This window comes from Bos mutus, chromosome 19 (genome assembly GCF_027580195.1).
Source record: "Bos mutus isolate GX-2022 chromosome 19, NWIPB_WYAK_1.1, whole genome shotgun sequence".
NCBI classification, from domain to species: Eukaryota; Metazoa; Chordata; class Mammalia; order Artiodactyla; family Bovidae; genus Bos; species Bos mutus.
Window position 1 is genome coordinate 37,970,737 of NC_091635.1, and position 18,738 is coordinate 37,989,474.

General features: G+C 42.4%; 1 protein-coding gene across 2 annotated transcripts in view; it reads right to left on the minus strand.

Annotated features, from left to right (window-relative positions):
• RPTOR (regulatory associated protein of MTOR complex 1) overlaps window positions 1-18,738 on the minus strand; it is a 324,545-nt gene that overhangs the window by 250,368 nt on the left and 55,439 nt on the right. For both annotated transcript variants that reach the window (XM_070390212.1, XM_005907642.3), the window contains exon 2: window positions 86-188. In XM_070390212.1, the coding sequence (XP_070246313.1) occupies window positions 86-188 (103 nt within the window). The remainder of the gene's footprint in view (window positions 1-85; window positions 189-18,738) is intronic.

Sequence of the window (18,738 nt, forward strand, 5' to 3'; positions counted from 1 at the left end):
CAGTGGACCAAGATAGGCTCTGCCAAGCCAAGAACCCCATGCAGTGACCCCTGCGACAGGTGGTAAGGGAGGGACCTGCACTTACCAATCCAGCATTCCAAACGCGCACAAGGGGTGGTCTTGACCACATCTGGAGGGTCCACCCCGACGTTCAGGCACAAAACTAAGGCAACACTGACGGTCTTCATCTGGAAACACAACAGAAAGAACAAATATTTCAATACAAAATTCACTGATGAGTTTTCCAGTTGTTAAAATGTTCCCATACAGAGCCCTCTGCATTCCCAGCCAGTCTTCAGTCGTCTGTCACCTGTGCCCCTCTTCGGGTATTTCACAATTAAGACAGGGTTTGAGTCAAGCAGGCAGATGGAGACAGGTACATGGCAGGGGAAGCTAGCTTTTCTCAGGCTTCCTTAAGATATACTTCAGAAACAATTATTTGATCAAAAGATGTAAACATTTTAAGACACTTGATATACTGTGCCAAACTACTTCCCAAAAACTCTTGCACAAATTTACACTCTGACCAGTTTATTGCTATTCTTATTATTTAAAATTGTTAATTATTTAATGAGAGAAAAAAGTATCATACTGATTTAGTTTGCATTCTTTAGTATTAATAAGGCTGAATTTTTTTTCCAAATATTTGTATCCTTTATCTTCTGTGGATCTTCTACTCATGTTTACACTATCATTTTTGTCTACTAACGGTGATCTTTGCTGATCGATTTTCACAGACTCTTTACATGTTAAAGATGGTGTCCACATTGTTGGTTGTAAATATTTCCCTAGTCTAGTGTTTGCCATTGGATTCCTTCCTCTTTCTTGACATACTACAGCCCTGGGCCCATCAGCTGACACACCTTCCTCCCCACCTGCTCCTGCTCAGGTCCAAGGTCTCCGTGTTAGGAAAGGTCAGCCCCATCTACCCAACTGCCCAAGCCAGAAATCTGGAACTCATCCTTCATTAGTTCACTTGTTCAACAACTTGTCCAACCCATCAGGTGCCAACTGCGGTTTTTAGAAACTGAGGACATATTAGTAAATCAAAGAAATAAAAATCCTGGGGCTTCCCTGGTGGTCCAGTGGTTAAGACTCCATGCTTCCACTGTACTGGGCCTGGGTTCCATCCCTGGATGAGGAACAAAGATCCCATGTGCCACAGAGCATGGTCCAAAAAAAGGAAAAAAAAAAAACCCTGCCAGGAGTGGGGAGGCTGTCATTTCAAATAGGGTGGCGGCAAGGAAGACCACTTGAACCTCTGCTCCCTCCACCTGGGTCCTGAGCGCCAGCGCCCACTGTGACCATCCATCTAGCTCGTTCATCCTGCTCCTAAATGTCTCAGAGTCTGTCAACTTCACTATCCCAACCCCAAGTCACCTCCACGTCCAACCTGTGCTCCACCACTTTCCTAGGACCCCTCTCCTGTCTCCCCCAGTCCAGGCTTTCAAACACATCAGCGCACTGCCCTGTTTTCAGTCAGTCCCCCAAACCTTCAAGATTTACTATGAACTGCTCCACATGCTATTCAAGGCCTGTAAGCTTCAGCTCCTGCCAAACTCCCCACTAGTGTCGGGTCTCACCCTCAATCTCTGTCCTCAGTCCACCTGGCATGACCTCTGGGTCTTCAGACACATGGCCCTTCTGTCTGGAGGGCTCCTTGCCTGGTCTCACCAGCTTGGGCTCTCTCAGGTTCAAACTTCCATTCCTTGCAGAGGCCTTCCCAGATCTCGTCAGGGCAGACCCATCCACTCAATGCCACCCCAGCATCTGTGCCTTCCTCTTGGCAGAGCCAGGCTGGTCCACATTCCTCTGGGCACCTGCAGCTCCTCCAAGGTCAGAGCTGACACATGGGAGCAGACACCTGACCCAGTGACCATCTGCTGAGTGACTGCCTACAGGGATTTTCCTCTGACATTTTCATTTGCTTCATATTTCACCCATTTAATCCAGCTGGATGTTATTTTGGTATATGGTACCAGGTGAGGATGAGATGGTTAGATAGTATCACCAACTGAAAGGACATGAATTTGAGCAAACTCTAGAAGATAGTGAAGGACAGAGGAGCCTGGCATGCTGCAGCCCATGGGGTCACAAAGAGTTGGACAGAACTTAGCGACTGAACAACAATACAACCAGGTGAGGATTAATTTTTTCTCAAAGAACTACCCAATGATGCCAATTCCCCCTGTTAAATAACTTACTCAAACTCACAGGTTTGTAGTAAGCATATATTCCACATAGACTGAATTCTATTTCTGGGTCATACCTCACTGACTTAAATAATTTATCCTCACAACATTTCACAGTGTTGGGAAACCCAGTTTTCTTCCTCACAATTTTTTTTTGTACTTTTACTCAGCTCTATTTATATTCATCTATTTTTTTTCCAAATTAATTGCTATTCAATTTCTTAATCCCATGGAGATGTTGTTTAAAGTTGTTTAACCAAACTGCCCCATTGATAACACTAAGTTTTTTTAATTGTATTTTTTGATCGAACAATTTCACACATAAGGATCTGTCATAAGAAATACAAAATATAATGAGAGAATCTTCTACGTGTAATGATTTTCTTCACAGCATTTCTTATCATGGAAAACAAGTGGGAACGACCTAAATTTTAGGCAAATGAAGGAATCTTTAAGCACACCATTATATACTCTTAACAGAATGACACAAATTCTTAAAATGTTAAATGAATAAAAATGGATTCAAAATACAAAAACATTACATTTAACATATAAACCAAACTTGGCAAGACATAAAACATCCTTATGATATTCTATTTTTCCATACAGGAATACAGTTTATTCAGATTTCAAGCTTATTCAAATTTTCTTTTAATTTTTCTCAGTAATGTTTTTATAGCTTTCTTTGCCAAGTCTTGTTCTTTTTTTTTGCGGCGGTGGGGTGGGGGTGGGAGGAGGTGGGGTGGTGCACATGCTGTACGGCATGCGAGCTCTTAGTTCCCAGCCAGAGGCTGAACCCGTGCCTCTGCATTGGAAGTACGGAGTCAACCACTGGACCTCCTATTCATTTCTTTTTTTTTTTTAAACATAAATTTATTTTAATTAGAGGTTAATTACTTTACAATATTGTATTGGTTTTGCCATACATCAACATGAATCCACCACAGGTATACACGTGTTCCCCATCCTGAACCCCCCCTCCCTCTTCCCTCCCCGTACCATCCCTCTGGGTCATCCCAGTGCACCAGCCCCAAGCAACCAGTATCATGCATCAAACTTGGACTGGCGATTCCTTTCATATATGATATTATACATGTTTCAATTCCTGTTCATTTCTTTTAAGATTATTTCTGGATTGTTCACAACTATTTGGGAGCAACATGCTACAAACCATGTATTTTGCCCACAGTAGTTTCTTACTGATTGCTGAGTTGTCAGAATAATGTTTAAGTCACTTCACTAAATTCTTAAACATAACTGCTTTCAGGTGACTCTCTCCAAGTTTTGTTAGCATACAAATATACTGTCTGTGAATAAGGATGAGTCTAGCTCATTCTTTTTAATAGATTACTCTTTTTCTTTATTAGGTCTCACAGCATTACACAAATCTTCCAAAACCATATTATTAATAATTACAAAATGATGACAGTGGTGATCTTTGCACTTGGTTTTAATAAAATTGTCATAAATGTTTCATCATTAAGAATGATGATGGTTACTGATATAATCTTTATTACATCAAGAAAATATTTCTGTTGAAAACAGAATTTAAAGTTATATGAGGAAAAAAGGAAGTATTTTTGTCTTTCCTCTCCCAACACTTAAAAAAAGCATTTATTAATAATAATCTGTCTTTAAAGTAATTGCAACCCTGTGTCCAAAGACATATTGAATAGAGGAATAGTATTTTCTCAGAGACACAGACAAGAATCTTCTCATTATGAACCATAAGAAACAAATTTTGGCTCCTTGACCTAATGTTAAGGGAAAAGGTTGAAAAATAATCAGAGAATAACAAGAATTTTGTTAGTCATTTTCCAGTATTTAATCGATCAGTATCAACAATTCCATACAGACGATTGACTGTTTTATAGCAAACTTACTTTTGTGTACAAGTTGCTTAAAATGAGAAGCTTCTGGAAACATTTCTGTGCTCTTCCTATGGCCCTGGTGAATAAAACTACTAGCACCTGTCCTTTGCTACACTTAAATCAAGGGCGTTGTTTCTGTGCTCTATAATGTGGAACTTTGAGGTCTCCACGGGGCGTTGGTTAAACCCTGGAGCAAGTTTTAAGTTGCTTCTTAAAACAAGTGTTGCTTTCCTTATAGTCATCTGAGGGTCCTCTGGGCGCAAGAGGAGCCTTCCATGGACAAAACATTCCACATGGATCAGGGTCTCTGCCTAGACTGTCTGCGCCACCGCAATTTTGTGTTTTGTCCTCAATCTGCAGAGAGAGCCCACTCAGATCCTTCACCTCTTACGAAGCCCAGGGGAAGGACACTACACTCAGGGGTCTGCTCTAAGGCCCACCCCACCCACTGTGCCTCGGCCAGTCCCTGCCTGTTACAGACCCATGAGAAAGGGGTCGAGCCGCCTTCTGGGCTGATGAGAGCTCAGGAACGCCCCACATTACCCGCTTCTCTTACCTCCAGGAGTTAACACCTAGGTCTCAGGCCCAGTCGTTACTGACCATTTCTGAGCAAGAATGGCCTCCACATGCCAATGCTGACTCCCTGTCTGGCAGATGCTATGCAGTCACCAAAAGCCCATGAAGGTGGTTGTGCCCCCACCTTAAGGAGGCATGGAGGGAGTAAGGAATTTGGAGAGAGGCACCAGGACTAAACCCTAGTCACTGGAATTTCAAAGCTCCATCGCTGGCATATGTGCTTCATCTCTCTGGGGTCAGGGAGGTGGTGCAGGGTGAGGCAGAGCATTTATGTAGCATTCCTGTGATCTCTGGTCATAATCCTATTTCTCCCACCTCATCTGACACTCCAGAAAAATTGCCTCCCCTCCACCCCTACAACTGTAGTTAATGAACTCAGTAAAATAAATAATTTCTAATTTCATTCTAAAAAGTGCGACCTCTGAGGCTCTCAAAGTCCTTAGACAGAAATACTAACGGAAGCACAGTCATCACTCTTTACTGTCCTGCGAGGCAGCTTGTGGGCCCCGCCTCAGCAGGCCTTCACCAAGTGCTGTGTTCATTACTAACCAAACGTTACTGACAGCAACAGTTTCTCCGTGATTGCTTTGAAGGTGAGCAACAGGAGAGCAGGGCCCTCAGAGAGAGAGTGTGAAATTAGCTCCACTCCATAAATGAAGACATGAAAGGAATTAATTTGATTCATCCTGGCTTATACAATACACACCTACCCTATATCCTACCTTTTAAGAAAACAAGGGGGAAAGTCTCAAGAATACATTGATACGTGAACTAGAAACATGTATTTGGCCTAACACTTAGCTACCAATTTAATTCCACAATTGGACCAAAGACATTACCAGCAACTGCCCTCGAGCCAATCAAATATGTCTGAGCTCCCCTGCAACTATAATGGCATTGGCTTGATTTCAAATGTGGTGGATTTTCAATCCTTAGCTATACCCAAAAGTGTCCTTTTCGTCTTTTATTTTCATTTCTATGGTAACCTCATTCCAAAAATTCTAGATTCATGTTTTTTAATAATACAGTTACAGCATTAAGAAAATGTAAGGGCTACCAAATTTAGCGTGCAAAAACTGCATAATAGTACATAAAATAATCATTTTGGACTTTAAAACAGTTCCTCCCCAATGCCATATAATTGAAGATGACAGAGTTATAGCTCTAGAGGTTAATTTTGCATTTGAAAAGATCATCATTCTGAGAAGCTCTAAAACATTGGGATCACTAAAAATGTGTGACCTTCGACATGCTGGTTTACTCCAATCTCTCCTGAACAACTCCCTCATCCTGAAATGATGCCAATGATCTCTTAGGCCCCAAGACTTCTCTGATCCTAAAATTCTGACTCCAGGATTGGCCTCTCCAGCCGTATGGGAAATATCCCTAAAGGCATGAAGCATGCTGCCTTAGGATTCTAAATTCAACCCAGAGGTCTCAATACTACCTTGGAAGAGGCTTGGTACAAGGGGCGTCTGATGCTGTTGTAACAGCCTGGGCAGTTCCCTGTACAATCCTCTGGCATCAGAGTTTTGAAATTCACGACTTTTCTAATTTACAAAAGGATAATATGGTCTATATCCCATATGGCATATAACACACAGAGAAGGGTCTGGAGTAACATCCTATTCAAAACTATTAAAATTTCCACTGAAATGCACAAATATCTACTATCCAACAACCTTATACCAGCTCACAGCCCAGTTTTGCCCTCAAATGAGTTGTGAAAACATTTTCAATATTCAGAGCTTTTTGGATTTGAGAATTGGAGATAGGGGGTCTGTGGACCCAGATCACTGCCCCTACTGAAAGCCTCTGTATACTACTTGTCACCTTGCGAATTAAAAATGCATTAATGCATGTCACCAAAGAATTCAAAACAAAATCACAAAGAATTCCTTTATTCGTTTCTTTCTATTCAATTATCTGATAAACCATATATTTTTTAAAAGACAGAGTGGATCAAACTTGAGTATAAATTCACAGGCTGCTGTGCACAATGACATCCAAGCTGTTATGCAGAATGAAGAAATCATGTAGGTTAAACTGGCCAATCACTGCTTTCTGCTCCCCAAACCAAGAGTCTGACTCACTCCTATTCCTTCCGACATAAACAACTGAGCGTCATGGAGAATAAACAGAAAGCAAGACTAGGATTTGCCATATACGCCACAACATTCACTATTCCCCTGTTCGTCTGAGGCGAAGCCACCCAATTCCCAGCAGTACTCATTAAGATTCAGAGCATCAAGCAAAAACTTTGAGCAGAGCCGAAGCTATACAAATACATAATTTATAAAGAAAGTCAGAAACTAGAACATACAGCAAACAGAGTAGATGCACCACAGGAAGAGTGGGGGGAATCAAGCTACTGACGAAAAGGAAAAACTGGCTTGCCTCCTGATTCTCATCCCAAAGACTGCTAGAAAGAAATGAACAATAAACCTAGCAAGAAGCACATCAAACAGAATTTTTGCAACCAAGACCTGTAATACAAAACAAGATACTCATCACCAGCAGCAACTGTATGAACTTGGGCAATCCTGTTTGTCTGTTCCTTTGTTCATTTCAATGGGAATTGGCAATGAGGGAGCGGTTCTTTAATGTATGAGCTCAGTTTGTTACCTTGAGCCACCGGCCTAATTTGGGTTTAAACACTCTTTTTTGAGGCCAAATTCTGTTTATAGTTCCCTGTCTAGATTTTCCACTAAATCCACCTTCACTCCTGTAAAATAGCCTAATAAAAAGGGAAGACATAAGAGGTAACTCTTCAACATGGAGAATCAGAAAGTCTCATCCAGAGATGTTGTCTCAGACGGGTGCAGAGCTCTCCCCTTCTCCCCCTCCCACTCCATCCGAATGCTGAGGACACGTGGAGCAAGAGTACTTCCAACATCGGAGACCCTTGGGAAATTTAGGTTTCTAAAAACCAAATTAAAGAACTGCATACAAAATAGGTTGATTACAGAGATCATAACTGCTTTAAACAAGCCAAAGAAATCCCTTCTCAAAGGAATACTACACTGATTCTTTTTGTGGTTCCTTCATGAAACAGATGGTCTCCCGCTGGCGCTACCTTTGCAAACCTGGGCATCTGTGATGGGGGTTCTACACGCCCCCCTGGTCTGAGGAGCCAGTCTACTTGCACTAATGAGCTGAGTGAGTGAGGAACCAAAAATGACGTCCTTGCCTTTTCTTGTAAACCCCTTTTGGGATGAAACTTAAGTGTGTACACACACATACACACACAATTAACTCTTCAGTCTGCTCCCTCATAAAGTGACAATAAAAATACTTGTCACAGAGGGATTAAAGAAGCTGTCTATACTGAAAAATTAACTTTAAATAAGTCGACAATATACAAACAATTCTGTTGAGGCCTCAGGGTCTGACTTGAGGGCACAGGTTAAAGAACACTCTGGGTCATGTGCTGGAGCATCTACAGGTTGCACAACTCTGTTGGAAGCTGGCAAACTTTGTAACATGGGCACTAGATATAGATCTCAATAAACTTGTTAGAAAAGACATCTTTTCAAAGAATGTTAAATAGCATGAGATATACCCAAACATAATCTAAGTGGAGAGAGGAGGTAAACAACCAGATCCATAATTCTTATTTCAAATATGCAAGTACACGTACGCTGAAGACACAAGAGTTAAAAAACAAGATGTCACAAGTAGTTCTGATCTCTGGGGAGTGGAAAGTGTAGATGATTCCTCTTTTTCTTTCTACCTGGCCCTGCTGTGTGTGTATTTTCAAACTTTCTACCATGAACATACGTCATTTCTATAAGCAAATGGAAAGGTTATAAAAATTATTTTATCACAATAGTCAAGGAGTTTTTGATGTGTGCATAGATGTATATATCATCTTTATTGTGTCCTGAAAATAAAGAGAGTAGCTTGTTCGGTTAGCTGAAGCTTGGACTAGTATCCAAGGCAACGAGTGGGCCAGGATCGTGTGAGGAAATGCAATGTGGGTGATCCCCAGGGAACCTACGGGGACAGCACTATGCTAACCAAACTGAGCATGGCCTCATAATCAACAACACACTGGTCTTGGCAATGCAGGGAAAGCAAATGGCTCCAGTCTATGTCTTCTCCACTCCTTCCCAGGTTAGGACACAAGATAAGGCCCACTGCTAAAATTGCTTTCATGGGAAAAACAAGATTTTCCAATTCAATAAATGGATTGATTTCAAGGCTGTTTGGAGGTTTGTGTCATTTGATAAAACACTGAACTGCTGCTTTACCACTCCTAATGTAAATTACAATTAGCAACAGCAGCATGGGACTGAGTCATTCATTCAGGACTAATTTTTCATCCCCTCTTCATTATCCAGCATATGTTACCCGCAGTACAGACTTCATAAAAACAATTTCAAGGCAAACCAAAGCACACAGAGGTCCCATGCTGGCTGAAAAAATATACCTGAGGTGGTTGGAACACCTTGGTAACAGGCATTTCACCACTGAAAGACAGGCTGCTATAAGTGGCTGTTTTCTTCTAGCCCCATCCAGCCTCTTGGTTGGGCCACCATATGATATGAAGCCATTCTCAAAGGTCCCACAGCTCCAAGCAGAGGGCAGTGCAGATTCTGCTAATGGAGACCTTGAAGAGCATCAGCATCAGGAACTGGCAAGCGGGCCCCACTAAGCCATCAAGGCAGAAGCGTGGCTAAACGGATGTTTTTCAGGAAGACTAACTCATGACAACAGCTAACATTTACTTGGGAAGGAAGAGGTTGAAAGAAAGGAAATTAGCCAGGAAACTGCTACAGAGAAACAAGAAGACGTGTACTGGATACATGCAGGGAGAGTGGGAAAGAAAGAAACCTCTATTTCAAAGAGAATAGGGGACAGCATGTGCTGCTAAGTGGGTGCTGGAGATGGAAGGCACAAGGAAATCAAAGGTCCTGCATGGCTGCAACTCTGTTAATAAGCCGTCATTTAAAAGCACCCACGGGAAACCACACGGTAGACATCTGCCACCTGACTCCCCATAACCTTCTTAACACCTTCCATACGTCTTGATAACCTCCTATGTTGTGGGCCCCACCTTCCCTAAGTAGAAAGTAAAAACAATGGTCTCAGACTCTCTTGCAGCTAAGGGGCCAGCATGTGGCCTGGGCTCCTCCAGACAGATACACCTGCCTGAGAACCAGGTTCTGAATCCAGTAATGCCAAGTTATAGCTCCACAGGGAACTCTGTGGCTGAGGCACCTGGCTCTGGAGGGTGGCAGCCACACAGTTCTTGGGTTCATACCATATGTACCAGTGGTTCAGCAGCTACAGAAGCCCCCTTGGGGTCTTCATGGGGGTCTGGCCCTGGGTCCTCCCAGGGATCTTCAACACATTTCTTTTCTGCTTAACCTCACAGCATGCACTCCAATGCCTATAACTAAGAATCCGTAAGGCTCTTTAGGGGTGAAAACATTTGGAGAGTACAATCATCATTGGATTTAACTATATGGGCATCTTATATTAATCACTGCTAGAATCAAGATTGCCGGGAGAAGTATCAATAACCTCAGATATGCAGATGACACCACCCTTATGGCAGAAAGCAAAGAAGAACTAAAGAGCCTCCTGGTGAAAGTGAAAAAGGGGAGTGAAAAAGCTGGCTTAAAACTCAACATTCAGAAAACTAAGATTATGGCATCTGGTCCCATCACTACATGGCAAATAGATGGGGAAACAATGAAAACAGTGACAGACTTTATTTTGGGGGGCTCCAAAATCATGGCAGATGGTGACTGCAGCCATGAAATTAAAAGATGCCTGCTCCTTGGAAGAAAAGCTATGACCAACCTAGACAGCATATTAAAAAGTAGAGATGTTACTTTGCCAACAAAGGTCCATCTAGTCAAAGCTATGGTTTTTCCAGTAGTCATATATGGATGTGAGAGTTAGACTATAAAGAAAGCTGAGCACTGAAGAACTGATGTTTTTGAACTGTGGAATCCCTTGGACAGCAAAGAGATGCAACCAGTCCATCCTAAAGGAAATCAGTCCTGAATATTCATTGGAAGGACTGATGCTGAAGCTGAAACTCCAATACTTTGGCCACCTGATGCAAAGAACTGACTCATTGGAAAAGACCCCAATGTTGGGAAAGATTGAAGGCGGGAGGAGAAGGGGATGACAGAGAACGAGATGGTTGGATGGCATCACCAACTCAATGGATGTGAGTTTTAGTAAGCTCTGGGAGTTGGTGATGGACAGGGAAGCCTGGTATGCTGCAGTCCATGGGTCACAAAGAGCTGGACACAACTGAGCAACTGAACTGAACTGAACTGAACTGAAACTAATTACCAACTCAGACATCATCAAACCAGGGAACTAAAGACACACAATTTTGCCAACGTACTATTATCCCAACAAGTGGCACTTTTGGCTCCAGTCTGACACAGACTAGCTGTGTCTAAGGAAGGGAAGAAGGAAATGAAAGGTAAGAGCTGAACCATCACCACCAAGAATCTTCCTGAGTCCTAAACACACTCAATCTGAAGGCACCAAAAGTTGTATCTTAACCTCACAGTAATTTAGGTCTAAAACGGGTTCTTGCAACTCCTTTCCCTTTGGTATAAAAATGGAGCCCACTAAGTTCTCAGCACAGCACTTCCTTGCCTGCCCGCCCTGTATCTCTTACAAGTGTCCTATCCTAATAAACTCTTCCCTTACCTCTCATCCTGCCTCTTGCTGAATTCTTTCTGCATCAAAACAGAAGAACCTCTGCTCTACTGAGCCCTGAAATGTGCTCTATGGTTTCAGGACCATGGCCAGGGACATGCACAGCAAAGAGGAGAGTGCACACCTGCCAGGAGATGAGCTTCAGCGTCATCTACAGGAACCGGGCCCACGGAGGGTCCCTGGCTCTGAGGAACTGTGGTGATGTTTATGTACTGTGAAATCTGAGTTGCTTTTTGGTCTTTTTATAAATAAACACACACACTTCTATATATTGGAAATAACTATTGGCTCTAAGTGGAAGACCCAAAGGTTTTCACCATACCCTTCTTTCAACTTTTCTACTTGTATGAAATTTTTCAGACTAAAAGCCCAGAGGCAATCTACATTGAAAAAATAAAAACTGATCACAAGAATCCAAGCAAAAATGAAAGTAGTTTCCAGGTAATAGAAAGCATTTTTGTTTCCATGAGAGGACAGTTCCGGAAACCATTCTCCCCAGCAGACTGCACACAGAGCTGCCCCACTCTAAAGGTCCACAGAAAAGGCAGGGGCCCACAACATCCACACAACTTTCTGCTATTCAGCTTAGCTGACGGGGAGCGCGACAGTAGCCTGAGCCCAACACTAAGCCTGGAGATCAGAGAACTTTCCAGGTTTCCCTTCAGGAGTGAGTTCTAACTCATTGAGAACGGCAGTACTTCCTGTGGCCTTCTCTTTATCAGTAAGTCTAGACTCTCCCTCAGCTCCCGTCACGTGGGTCAAAGGACCACTCAGGAAGCTCTACCTCATGTGCCCGCCCTCTCACAGACCGAGCTGCACGAGAACCACAGACACATTGGGTACAGCGTGAGAGCACCACCTCCTGCCCTTCCCCAGGCAGAGGTCCCACACGTGGCACCTCCCTACCAAACCAGCTCCCTCCCCGCACCAATACCACCAACAGGACACCCCAGCGTTCTGTAACTAAATAACTCACAACAGCAACCAAATACTTGCTCACTTTAATAAGCTAAGGAAACTGACAACAATGGAAACATTCCTCAGTACAAGAACAAAATTCAGTAATGCTTTCCATCTATATCATCATCGTGTGGTACAATCAAGCTTCTGCTGCACAAACCAATACTAGGAAACATTTCATATTTTGCTTAGTTGATTGTATAATGAAAACAGTAAAACTGAACAAACACATGGAGAAGAAGAGAGGAGGGAGAAGCGGGGAGAGAAGGAGGGGAGAGGCCAGTTCCTGCTGGGAAGTCTCTTCTCCTGCTGAGTGCCCTCATGCTCCTGTCCTCTGACCTCTCCTTGTCATCATCCCTACTTCCCACAGCCCCAAACCTGCTCCATTCGTGTTGCCTCCTATGTGAGTGAAATGTACTGATGATTACCCAGCTCTAAATCTGGACATTTCACCCCAATCTAATGTTCTCAAATTAATGTCCACACATCCCATCTCCATCCCCTGGTTCAAGCCTCAGCCTGTCTCTCCTCCATGACTCCAATGGCTCCCCTCCAATTCAAGCTCCTCTATTACATCTCCATTTTTAACACCATGGATGCCTTCCATACTGACAGCCTAACTATGCCATCCCATCACCCTGGACAGCAGTGCAAGGCCCAAAGGATCATTCCTTTACATTCATATATGCAGCCAATGAGCTTTCCTGGTGGCTCAGATGGTAAAGAACCCGCCTGTGATGTGGGAAATCTGGGTTGGGAAGATCCCCTGGAGGAGGGCATGGCAACCCACTCTAGTACTCTTGCCTGGAGAATCCCATGGACAGAGGAGCCCGGCAGGCAGGGCCATAGTCCATGGGGTCACAAAGAGTTGGACACGACCGAGTGACCAAGCACAGCACACATGTAGTCAACAACTACCAAAATATACAACACTCTCTCACATTCTTTGCCTTTTTTCTGCCGGATCACCCTTTGCTTTATTACATGTGCACACATGCATGTGTGCATGCACACACATGCTGCATGCAGATTTCGGAGAAATTTCCATCTCTACACCTGACTCAACTGTTAATATTGATTTGTTTTAAAAAATGAAAGAAAAAAAACAAGAAAAACAAATAGCAAAAACTAGGAAAAAGAACAAAAAAAAATACAGACAAGCCCTTTCTAAAAGAAAAAACTCAAAAGGCCAATATACATACCAAAATCTTTGCATCCTCACTATTTCTTAGAGAAATAGACGAGATACCATTTCATATCATAGGACTGGAAAACGCTTTCCAGTCTGACAATACGTATACTCGAAGGTTGTAGGTGAAGAGGAGCTCTGGACACTCCTGGTGGGAGCATGAAGGCACTACTCCCTGGAGAGGATTCCGGCGACGTGATGGAGTGGAAGGGTGTACGTGTCCCACAGCTCTGTTCCATTATAGCAAATACCATAGACATATGCTCACACAAGTGCAAACACAGGCACGATAACGACGTTTGCTGGGCTGTCTCAAGAAGTGAGAAAGTTAGAAACAACCTAACTGTCTAACAAGAGGGACTGGATGCTTGTGCATAGAGCTCTTCTCCGCAGGGGACAAATGAAAGATTTGTACTGAGATACCAATGAGGCTATGAATATTACTACATTTTTTCAAATGAATGCAAGGATTGGAAAAGAGTTTATAAAAGCTATGAAGGTGAAGGGCAGCGCAGAGACTCCTCTGACTGTAGGAGAATGAGTAGCCCACCCATGAAATCACCATGGCGATGTGTCCAAAAGGGACAGACAGCAGACGGGAAAATCTGAATCAAGCACATTAGGAAAGTTTTCCACTTTTCCGGGAAGAACCACTCCACCCCATTCAATGCTGATGAGAGGACAACTGGAAACAGAGACTGTACTGTATGCAATGTCTCCTCAGCTTCAATGTCTCTGGCTCAAGTCACAAGCTGCCTCACAAGTTTCTGCTTTGCTGTTTTGGGTGCCTTAGTCCCAAACTTGGATCCTAGAGTATGAACTATGTCATCACCTTCTTGCAAACTCCTTCCAGTGTCAAATGAAACACCATGTCAAACAAAAGTTAGCATAGGATACAGGCCTACTGGACAAACCGACTATTACACACTGCAGACATCTGAGCTGTTACCATGCTACCTGAGTGCCTCTCAAAAGCAGCCACAAAAGTCCCCTGGCTAGAAACAAGAACCTTCATGCTCTTGTAAGAGCATATTATGCTGTGCTTTGAGAATATCTAATGAACTTGTGACATGATGACCCACTCCCCTGCTGAACCCCACCTTCCCAATTCCACCTCTGCGAGAGCCCATTCAAACAAGAAAAACATCATCAAAATTCAAATTGCATGGAGCTTCTCTCCAAAATGCCTCCTACAGAAGAGTTCCTAGATACCAGCACCATCAAGGATGAAAGGATAAAAGTTAAAAGCTACACAATCTAAGACATGAGTCAAATAAAATACAAACCTGGGTATCCTTCTCCTCATCACAGAGAAGCACCACAAATGGTCCCATAATTAGCCATAAACCCGAGGTGCCACACACCCCCTCGATGACCACAAATGTACTAGCCTATAAGAGGACCCGCAACTGTTAAGACAAACATTTAAAACAAAAAGTTGGAAACTAACAGTGCCTGCTAGCCTTTGAAGAGAGGAAAAAGCGAAACTGAAGAAGAAAATTTTATAACAGATATAGCCAAAAAGATAAACGTGCTTCTATTTGACATTTTTTTTTTAACATTTGCAAAGTAACGATAGGTCAATCCTCTATTACTGATTCTAATCCCAACTTGAAAGATGTGAGAATGAGGACATGCCAGGGATAAGCAGATTTCCTGAAAATAAAATGTAAATATGAATAATATGAATGTAAACAAAACAGCTGCCCCACAGAAATTGCTTCCAGAGGACCCTGGTTTCCAATGTGCATTTCTTCACAACCTGAATCCACATTAATAAACCTTTTCCACCTAAGACAGCATGAACTAACATTCAAACTAATCTGCCCAGCCTTTAGTTTTAAATGGCAATACAATGAAAATGATAACAACCATAAATCTAATCAAAACTTAAATTTATAGTGGTCCCAAAAAAGTAAATATTATATTTTAGTAAACTTCCTGGCCAAACTCCCCAAAACAACAGGGCAGCTGGTTGATGGCCAGAACCCTCATAAGAAAATTTCAAGTAGCTTGGCAATATTACTGAAAATGTCATACCACATACCTTGTAAACAGAGGGAATGCACGACTCATAAAAACACTTCTGCCAAGATGGTGCGGTCAACCTCATTCAGTAACTGAATACCCTACACAAGATCACAGCCATCTAACACACGGCAAGCCCTCTCCATGAGAATCACAGGTTTTACTGCAAGTTTCCAGACTTCCATGTGCTGCGCTTTTGCTTTCTCCCTATCCAATAAAACTAGATGTTTAAGAAGCAAGTGGGGGGTGGGTGTAAGGGTCGATTTCTTTTTATACAATCAGAAAATCCATCTGAATCCCGCTGTGACACTGCAATAGAACCCCAGAACAACCCACTTAATAATAAGTTGTAAAAGTTTAAAATCCTAGCATCCTTCCCCTAATCTGAGCAACTTCTAGGCTACAACAACTTCAAAGGCAGAAAAGCCAAGTCCAACTTATACCGTGTTTTATTTTAAAATAAATAGATACATATATAGATTATAAACAAGAGAACAAAGAATCATGATATTGACCCTTTGCCAATTCCAAACAAATAATTTTGAAGAAAAAGTCCATGCGCTCTCAAAGGTAGATTGTGTAGTGTTGAGTGCCTCTCTGTAACACTCAGTCGAACAATCAATTAATCCAGCTGGAAAACAAAGTGAACAGAAAGGATTACCATTGAATTCAGGTGCTAGTCGCATATTTTCTTCTTCTGACCCCCAGAAATCGATGGACACGAGTTTGCGCAATCTCCGGGAGTTGGTGATGGACAGGGAAGTCTGGCATGCTGCAGTCCATGGGGTCACAAAGAGTCTGACACAACGGAGCAACTGAACTGAAATGAGTTGCATATTTTCTCTCTTTTTCTGACCCCCAGGCACACACACAGAGAGGCCATTTACAGAGCTCCTGATGAAGGTCCTCATAACCCCCTTGCTCTAACTTCTGAAATATACATTAGCTAAAATAAAAAAGGGATAGTTGTCACCAGAACAGATGTTGCAGGGTTTTATCTCTAAGCGCTTCATGGGAAGAAATCCCACTCACCAAATGGCAGTCACCACAGAACCAAGTGCACCACTGTTGATTAACGTTCACCATACTTGAGAAACAAAGGAGAGAAGAGCAACCCTGTGATGGATATTTTTAATTAAAACATTCAGTTTTCCGAAATAGCTAGTTCCCTCTGCTGATTTTTAAAGGCTTTTATTCTTGAGCTGTGCTCCAGCCCTTAGACAAGCTCTTCCACACACAGGGAGGGCACACACATTCCTGGTTTGGCAGGGGAAGGGAAATGCTGCAAGTGTTTCTAGTGTCACGTGGCTGAGATACATGTTTTGCCCAAATGCAAGCACTTCACGTAAAGCATTATATGGCAACAACAAGATGGCTGGAAATGCTGGTGTCAGGTTGAGAATGCTCCCACATTCAAAGAACTTAAAGGTCATTAAACACCATTTTTGTTTCTATAAACCAGCAGCTCTCAACCTTTTTGGTCTCAGGACCCCTTTACACTCCTAAAAATTACGGTAGATATCAAAGAACTTTTCTGCCAATTATAACAATATTTATCATGTGATAAGTTAAAACTGAGGATTTTTTCATTTTTATTAATTCATTTAAAATTAACAATTATAAGTCTATTATGTATTAATATAAATGATATACTTTATTTTTAAAAATTTATCTCACCAAAGAAACAAAAATTTAGTGAGAAGTGTGGCAATGTTTTTATTTTTGCAAATCATTTTGACGTCTGACTTAATAGAGAGCAACGGGATTCTCTATCTGCTTTTGTATTCAGTCTGTTGCTGTATATTCTTTTGAAGTATACAAAGAAAACCCAACCTCACCTGAGTAGGAAGCTGCATATATATAGATAGTCTTCTCAAATAATTGTCAATATTTTTTGATACTACACCAAAACTCAACAAGAGGTAGTTTCTCAAAGGTTATTTGCAATGTAGACTCTGAAGCCACTTCAAGACCCTTATCCTATTCTGTTACACTAAATTCCAGCATTTTACCTTGTGCTCTAAGTGGCTCATTAACCCACATGTGATTTTGCAACATCATGAACTGGTCATCTAGAGAAGACTGGGTCACCAAGGGGTGTGGACCTTCCAAATACTGACACGATTCATCCCTCAACATCAAACCATCACGCTCAGTGCCATCACAATTGGCCTTGTCTGAAAAGGCTTTAGGCAGTGGGGAGCTGCCAAACACACAGTGGCAGACACAAGTTTCAACCATCTGATTTTCAGTCAGAGCTCGAATTTTATCATTGGCTCGGTTGTTTCCCTTGAAGCGACAGCTCACTTTTCATTTCAGAGAAAATTCTTACAGTTGTTCTTTCAAGGAAAAACAGTGATGGCGGGGGCGGGGAGGGGGGGACCAGTTCAGCTCACAACTTAACTCCACAAGTGCTGTTCATTGAGATAACCATCAATCTCAATATGCCGCAGAAGTGCTTTTGGCATATTCTAAGTGGTCTAAAGGGTCAAGATTTAACAGTCTCTTCCCGCTTCATCTTAATTAAAAGCGGCATTATTTTTTTACTGCAAGCATGAGACTAGGAAGAACACAATGTCCAGCCCAGGGTGGGGTGGCAGCCTGACTCACACTCAGACAGCAGCTTCACCTGCCACTCCTGTATCATCTGTGCACATGTCAACACAGGGAAAAGCCACCAATGTCTCAGTAACTGACCTTACAGAACCTGGAAGGATCATGGAGGCTCCCCAGGAGTCTGTGAACACGCTTTGAGTACTATAGTACTGAGTTTGTAGAAATATGAAAACATACTGCACTGAATCTTCTTTATTTATCACAAGACTTGCAAGAATACTTAAAGTGAATGTTCCTAGAGAGCTGTTTGCCCCAATAAATCAGGAGATTTAGTGTTCTGTCAAGTACACTAAATAATCATGGAGGAAAATGGAAAGTTACCAAGCTACAGCTTACTAAGATCTATTGGGTCAGAGATGCCAATAAATGATCTGTCCAATAAAGGTTATTTTACAAACAACTTGCTCACTTGTGTGATACTGTCCCATCACCTCTCCCACAGTGCACATCCCAAATCTCCTCTTGCCATCTTGCCACTACCACCTCGGGGCAAGCCACCCACAGCAACTCTTACCCACAGACCAGAGCAGCCTGAGTCTCTCCTACCTGCCCCTACAATCCATTCTCCAGTCTCTTAAATAGAAACCAAATGACACCACTCCTCTGATAAAAC